General features: G+C 34.3%; 1 protein-coding gene across 1 annotated transcript; it reads right to left on the bottom strand.

Annotated features, from left to right (window-relative positions):
- Positions 1 to 1,434: 1,434 nt before the first annotated feature.
- On the bottom strand, positions 1,435 to 3,374 carry LOC118754731 (zinc finger BED domain-containing protein 1-like). The gene is made up of 3 exons (XM_036489613.1): positions 3,299 to 3,374; positions 1,692 to 3,239; positions 1,435 to 1,629 (listed from the first exon to the last, which is right to left on the bottom strand). Exons 1-3 carry the CDS (start codon positions 3,299 to 3,301, stop codon positions 1,444 to 1,446), a joined length of 1,737 nt encoding a protein of 578 aa, XP_036345506.1. The 5' UTR covers positions 3,302 to 3,374; the 3' UTR covers positions 1,435 to 1,443.
- Positions 3,375 to 7,964: the final 4,590 nt, after the last annotated feature.

The raw sequence follows: 7,964 nt of genomic DNA, 5'->3' as shown, positions 1-7,964 counted from the left end.
TCCTGAACAGCCCTTATATGTATGGATTAGCTTTTTTAAATTCTAGCGCGTGGCAAAACTATATTTGTGCGATAGATTTCCAATGCAAATAAGGAATATTTTATTAAAAATGAAACAGTTTGCCGAATCAAAACAGTCTGAGGAAAACAGCAGGTGAGTGAGTGTACTTATATTAGGGCTGTTAATTTTTCAGCTTTTTACGATCCCGGTTTTAGATATTCATTACTTTTAAACAACTTAAATCGAAAAAATGCTCCTATATTTTTTTGCGAAGCTCTCCTACCATAAGATAAATAATAAATAAATGGGTTTGAAACCTACCTTTTTATTTAAAGTGGCGTTTGTTTTTATCCCTCTGACATCAGGATTTAATTTAAAGGACTTTGAAATTTCAGAGATATGATTAATTCCAAAAATAATTAAGAAAATTCAGTGCAATATAGAATAAAAATATGGATACCAAATGCAGGAGGAAATTTCTTTAGAATTAAAAAAAAAAAAAATTTTTTGGATTCACAAGGACGAGTAGGTAATTTTTTAAGCTGAAAAAGTTATAAAGGCAAAATTCGAGGATGTTATTGAGTTTATAAAAGTCAACATTAACACATAATTCTATCAAAAACAAATAGTGCGAAATTTCAAGGATGCAATTTTCAAAGGACATTTTCAACACTTACCAGTCCCTCTGCGCCAAAAACTTGAATCTGTTTAAATTCTATAAAATCTCTTTTGAATTACTGAAGTCAGAGTGAAAAACTAAAAACGCAATTTTACTATATTTGGCCCATGGTTTCGCGAATATATTGATATTTGTGTTTAAAATTTACTATCGCGCGGTGTTATATGTATAATGAGCTAGACATTTATAAAAAAATATTAGCTTTTAAATAAAAAAAAAGAAATATTTTCAATACTGGTCAAGGAAAGGAAGGTCTATTATTGCCATCAGTGCAAATTGCAAATCCCGAAAATCCCGGGATTATTTGCAGTAATCTATGCGACCAGGAATGAAATCGAAATCTCCCTAGAACTCCAGATTGTCCCGTCCTTAAAACGGTCAACCAATCGGTTTCTCTGAACCTAGTAGCTGCTCCAGCTGCGGCAGTGTTGCCTGCAATAGTCGAGACTATCGATAGTGGGCGATATTTTTTTTAAACTATCGATAGTCTATCGATAGTCACCTACTTTGAAAAAGATAAAAAATCTAATTGGGGGGTATTCATAGTTAAAATTAAGTTGGTACATAAAGTTGGTTGCAACTTTATTCACAGATAACCCATCCAAAATTATGCCAAAAAGCTACAACTAGCTTTAAGTACCAACTTAATTTTTACTATGAATACGCTCAATTGCGTTAAATATAGTTTTTCAAAGACCATCAGGACCTACCTTAGTAATGAAAGTATTATTCAAAAAACTTAACATATTTACCTATTCTAGTTTTTAAAGCCAATTGTTTTTATTTAAGAAACATAGCATGTCAACATTTTTAGGTTTTAGTTGCGACCTTTTTTCGTTTACTATTAAAGCTGCTTTACTGAACATTCGTTCCGATTCTACTGATGACGCTGGAATACATAAATATTTCAGCACGCACTCCTTTAAGGGCAAGAAATCTTCTTCTGCCAGCTTTTAATATAAAAACGAAAAATTAATAAGGTTGTTTTTTAAAATAACTACGAAAACTATACCTTCCAGTAATCCAGGGGGTTTGTATTTTGCGCAGCATTTTGCCTCTCCAAGTACTGGCGCTTTATTAAAATTGAATCTGCCCGTTTTGACAACCTTTTGTTTCTATTTCTTTCGTGTAGAAATGAAAAAAGTGTATCTTCACCTTCCGGTGCTTCTTGTTGGGAAGGTGGTTGCGTGTGTGAATGTCCCATAAAATGCATAATTTCAGTTTCAAGTAAATTTGATGTTTCGTTAGCAATATTTTCAGATATGAAAGCTTCTTTTTTAAATCGTGGATCTAGAATCGTTGCCATTCGTGTTGGTGTTCTAGTTTCATATATAATGAGTCGTTTTTTAATTCCCTCCAATAATTTAGAGCAAAGATTGATACCATGTTGACTTTTCAAACTTTTCGCTTGCTCCATCATATTGCGATATAATCCGTTCACAAGCGGAATAATAAGAGATACTGTTACATAATTTCCGCTGCATTTTTCTGTTATAGTTAGAAACGGAAGAAGTAGTTTTTCTATTTCCTCTAACGCTTGTATTTCATCAGCTGTAAGAGTCGGGGGCGCTTTTGGAGTAGATAGTAAAACGCTTGATATTGCAGTACTTGTCTGAAGAATCCGTTGAATCATAATATACGTACTGTTCCATCTCGTTATGACATCTTGCTTTAGTTTTAGTGGCCTTTCTGACCGTTGCCCTAATTTGAACTTCTCCATAGCTGTCGTGCTGCTTCTGAAAAATGTGACAATTGTTTTGCACTTCGAAATCAGAGATTGCAACACAAACTCTTTCAACCCGTCCTGAACCACCAAATTCAAGGTGTGGGCTACGCAAGGCAAATGCCGCAATTTTAGCAATTCGCATGCCTTTGTCATGGAGGATGCGTTATCTGTGGTAACACAGCACTCTTTATTAAAAATCGACCATTCCATTACAACATCATGTAAAGAATCTGCAATGTTTCTTGCTGTATGATTTGTTATATCATTGAGTTTTTTTGTGGGCAACACTGCGTGACGAAAATTATATTCTTCATCAATAAATTGGCAAGTGACTGTTATGTAGGCTTCATTATTCATTGATGACCAGCAATCTGTTGTTATTGCAACATTTGCGACGTTGCTTAGAATGTCAAACAATATCGCTTTCCGGCTTTCATACAAATTTGTGATATGGATATTTTTCAATGTATTTTTGCTTGGAAGAACGTACCTTGTATCCAACACCTTTACGAATTTACGAAATGCATTGTCATTAACAATATTGAACGGGTGAAAACTTTCAGTCACTAACTGCGTCAAAGCAGAGTCTATGTCCTTTTTACGTTTAGATGACGAATCGTATTCCACAGCTCTTTTAAAATATGAATCGATTGAATTATAACTGGAGCGATTCGATGAGCTGGTACTGGGTGTGTTGTCTCTATCCGATGCTGGGTGCATCCGCTTTAAGTGATCGCGTAAATTGGATGTGTTTCCGCTAGTTTTATATTCTTTAGAGCATTGTAGACACTTTGCCAATTTTTTGTCATCAGATTGCTTAAAGTATTTCCAAACCTTCGCAAAACTTATTTTATTTAGTATCCATGTCAAAATATTAATCTTTTATTTCCTACCATTGAAAAAGATTTGCATCTTTTCGAAGTGCCTTCAATCACACACACATCATCTTCTTCCGAGGAACAGGAACATGTGACAGTTTTGCTTTTGTCTAAATGAAATGGGTTATTTTAAAATGTGCTCTAATTTATGTAGATAAGATATATACGTATTTCGCTTGCCAAAAAATTATCCATTTCTGATAAATCTTGCAAAGAATTGAAACTATATATACGTAAAATGATGTTATATTGCTGGTTCTTTGTTTCTCACAATAGACATATATTCGTTATGAAAGAAACGTTAGGCCAACATAGTTGCCATATATTCTTTTATATAAAAGTATTGCCGCTTTATAAAAGGCACATTCACAATTTTTGTGTCTCAATTTTGGAAAATGTTCGATAGTGAAAATACTTGATGGTTTTTCAATACTATCGATAGTGAAAAAAAAACCAAAACTATAGATAGTATCGATAGTGCCATCGATAGTTTGCCACCACTAGGACGGGGTACCTCAGGGGAAGCCTAAATGGCGCGCCACCGCGGCGAGAAAGGCGCATTCGGAATGCCGCATGGCCGACAAAATTTTAGAGTTGTTCTGAACCCCAGAAATGTAGAAATGTAGGATTTTAAGAAACTAAAAACTTGAAAAAAGGCAAAATGAGATTTGAAAAAACAAACAAAAAAGGCATACATATTTTAATCTTGTTATGTATTTCCTTTATGTGCAATGTGCATGTCTAATTAAAGATATTAAAAAATACATATAGTGGTAAAAAAATTATAGCCGAACCACTTCTTGCCAAGTTTTAACGTATTATTTTCGTTGTTATTTAGGTTTGGTTATTTTTTTATAATAATATAGTTGATTCTTTAACAAAACCCCTCTAAATCAAAGGTTCCAAATTTGTGCAATATTAAAAAAATTCAAGAAACTTTCGTACAAATTTCGAGGTCTTTTTTAAATTCTAAAAAATAATCGTAGTTTTTAGCCATTTGAAACTTTATTCTACTAGAATTCAATGGGCTACAAAACTGCATACTCGGAATCCAATTAAAAAAATCCAAATGTTTACGAAAATTTGTTGATTTTTTTTTTTTAATTGCAGACACTTTTAAGGAAGTGGCACTCGCTTGGTACATTTGTACATTTTTATATTCGGCTATTGGTACAAAATAAAAAAATGGGAATTTTTTTTTGTAGTCAAAATATTGGTACAATACAGCGATGTTCTATTGAAAAATTTCAACAAATTAATTTCCGTGATAGGGATAAAGAAAAATATTTGGGTATTCACACAATTGGGATACGATATGCACCAAATTTCGGCAATCGTGTGACACTGCCTTTAAACTTGTATTTATACGGATGTTGTTAAAGAATGAACTATAAAAAAAATAACCAGAATTAAATAACAACAAAAATGATATTTTTAAACTTGCGAAAATTTGGTGCGGCTATAATTTTTTCGACTACTGTACATTAGACTGCATCACCAAAAAAAGTTGCGGCTTTTGTGGCGGGACTACCAAACCTGGTACATTTTAAGACTTCTTCCAAAATATTTCGGAAAAATATTAAGATTTACGAGAGCAGGACCGGTTTGAAAATACCTCTAAAAATGGAGTTTTTTATGAATAAAAATAGTCTCTTAAATGATTTTTTGGAAAAAAATCCCCTCAGACGACAAAACAGTTTAAGCTTAAAAAATCTACATAAATTATTAAAAAATTGTATCAACGGAATCATAATAATGAGATTTTTGATGATGTTTTTCAACTTTTTTCAAAGTTTTGTGTAAGAAAAAGTTGAATAACTGCTTCAAAACTTTACCGATGTAGACTTGTGAGGTATCAGTGTGAAGGCATTTTCTCACCCTTTTTTACTTCTTTTTTTATCAAATACCAACACAACTTAATTCAACATGGAATGAAACGCGTTTATCTTACCTTCCTCTTTCATACTTTGAATGAGCTCATTCGCAAAGAAATTAAAAGGGTGAGAAAATACCTTACCAATGGTACCTCATATGTCTAAATTTGTAATTTTGGCTTAGTTATTCAAGTTTTTCTTAAACCAGTCTTTGATAAAAGTTTAAAAACAGCATCAAAAATCTCATTATTATGATTCCGTAAAACAATTTTTTGAAATATTTTTTAAAAAACTTTTTACGCTTAAACTGTTTAGTCATCTGGCATAATTTTTTCAAAAAATATTTAAAAAAAAAACTTTTTATTGATAAAAAAACTAAATTTTTTGAGGTATTTTCAAATCGGTCCAGCTCACGTAAATCTTAATATTTTTGCTAGATATTTTGGTGGAAGTCTGTTATGGGTTACTGTTCGCCGCACAAAAAAATAAATACTTTATTCTTCGGCGTATAGCGCTCCCGGTAGCGTGCCATAAATTTCACCATCTGATAATTTTTCTAGAGCGTATGGCAACACCAAAACTTCATGGAATGTCTGCCATTTTGCGATGCTGTGTTCCCTCCGGACGGGTGTCGCTAATTGTCACTAGTTCCTCAGGTCTGTTCGCCTACTTTTTTATGGTTAATAAAAGTTTACCAGCGGAGGCTAGTGATAGTTGGTGACAGCTGTCTGTAACTGCCGTCTTCACAGGATGGAATTTATAACTTGACGCATCTGTTGGAATGTGGGGCACAATACATATCTTGGCATCTATTCCGATAACTTGGTAATTTGAAAGCTATGTTTCCCTTTGTACTAAAACATTCTGGCGGAAACATTATCGATATTCCGATATAGTATGTGTGCCAACCGGTAACTTTTATCCATGGTGAGACGGTGGGGAAAATTTGCTACGGTGTACAAATAAATAATATCTGGCTGTGCCAAACGAAAGGGAAAGTTCGACAAGTGAAAAACCACACAAACGCTCGTGCAGAAGATCTATTTTGTGTCTGGCTGAAATTGTTAAATTTACATCTATTTTATAACTTGCAAGTAACGTACGTTCTTTTTATACCCGAGCGCACTTGTGCACAAGGGTATATTAATTTTGTTCACATAACGGTTGTTTGTAACAGCCAAAACGAATCGAGATAGATATAGACAAATGTATACATAAATGATCAGGATGAAAAAAGAAATCGATTAAGCCATGTCTGTCTGTCCGTCCGTCTGTCCGTCTGTCCGTCTGTCCGTGTACACGATAACTCGAGCAAAAATTGAGATATCTCAACGAAATTTGGTATGTAGGTTTCCATTAATCCAAGGTAGGTTGGTATTGAAAATGGGCGAAATCGGACTTTAACCACGCCCACTTCCCATATAACGGTAATTTCCAGAAATACGAAAACTGCGATATTTTAGTAACTACTGAAGATAATTCACTCAAAATTGATATTTACAATAATTTTTAGACGAAAAATAAGAATATTATAAATTTTTGGAAAATGGGCGTAGCCACGCCCACTTATGGTTACATGTGTATATCTTGGTAACCGCTGCACCAATTTCTTCAAAACTTGGCACAGTTGTTCGCCTTCGCATAACATACCAAATGGCCGAAAATTTTTAAAATCGCTCAATAACCACGCCTACTTCCCATGTAACGGTAATTTTCAGAAATACGAAAACTGCGATATTTTAGTAACTACTGGAGATTATTCACTCAAAATTGATATTTATAATAAGTTTTAGACGAAAAATAAGAATATTATAAATTTTTGGAAAATGGGCGTAGCCACGCCCACTTATGGTTACATGTGTATTTCTTGGTAACCGCTGCGCCAATTTCTTCCAAACTTGGCACAGTTGTTGGCCTTGGTACAGCATAAAAAACTGCCGAAACTTTTTAAAATCGGACCATAACCACGCCCACATCCCTTATAACGGTAATTTAGAGAAATACAAAATCTTCGATAAATCATTAAATATTGAAGCTAATTTATTCAAAATTGATGCTTGCAACAATTCTTTACCAAGAAATACGTTTATGGTAAAATTTTGGAAAATGGGCGTGGCACCGCCCACTTATGATCACATATAAGTATATCGGTAACCGTTCTACCAATTTGTACCAAACTCGGTATGGTTATTGCACTTGCCACGTGTAAGCCAAACGTTGAAAATTATTGAAATCGGACTAAAATAACGGCCGATTCTCATATAACGGTAAATTTAAGAAATGCTTGAAACTTCAATATTTCGAAATTGAAGGACGCTAATTTACTCAAAATTGATACACCTCGGCTTACCATCTAGCGGAAGGTTTCGGAAGGGTGAAAAAACATATATTTAATACTTGCGCCGGGTATTTAATGTTCGGCTCCGCCCGAACTTAGACTTTCTTACTTGTTTAAATTTATCAGATTCCATTTTGATTTTCACTTCTGTCACTGCCAACAATATTCTGCCTTATCCTGAGTTTCGCCCGATAATTGCTCATCCGCCGTAGTAAATACATGGAAACCAAAAGTGAAAAATGAACCGGTTCGGAATTGCACAACGGGGTCATGGTAACCCCGGACAGCCTCGAACATTCTTACGACATTCCTCCTTGCACTGCGGCAAATTCCCCGTGGAAGAATAACGGAACCAGTCCAAATGACGCAGTGCCCGTTATTCTTCCAACGGGAATAACTAATTTCCCGCAGTGCAAGGGTATAAAAACCTGCTGGCAACCCCACAGTCAGCCATTTATTCTCAGACTCG

This window comes from Rhagoletis pomonella, unplaced genomic scaffold, assembly GCF_013731165.1.
Source record: "Rhagoletis pomonella isolate Grant_MI unplaced genomic scaffold, Rhpom_1.0 Rhpom_scaffold_04486, whole genome shotgun sequence".
NCBI classification, from domain to species: domain Eukaryota; kingdom Metazoa; phylum Arthropoda; class Insecta; order Diptera; family Tephritidae; genus Rhagoletis; species Rhagoletis pomonella.
Note: the sequence above shows the minus strand (reverse complement) of the source record. Positions and strands in the feature narration are given on the sequence as shown.

Bases quoted from the DNA above. Each gene is read 5' to 3' on its own strand.
- LOC118754731 (XM_036489613.1), bottom strand. The intron at 1,630-1,691 runs GTATAGTTTTCG...TTATATTAAAAG, and splicing joins ACCCCCTGGATTACTGGAAG to CTGGCAGAAGAAGATTTCTT.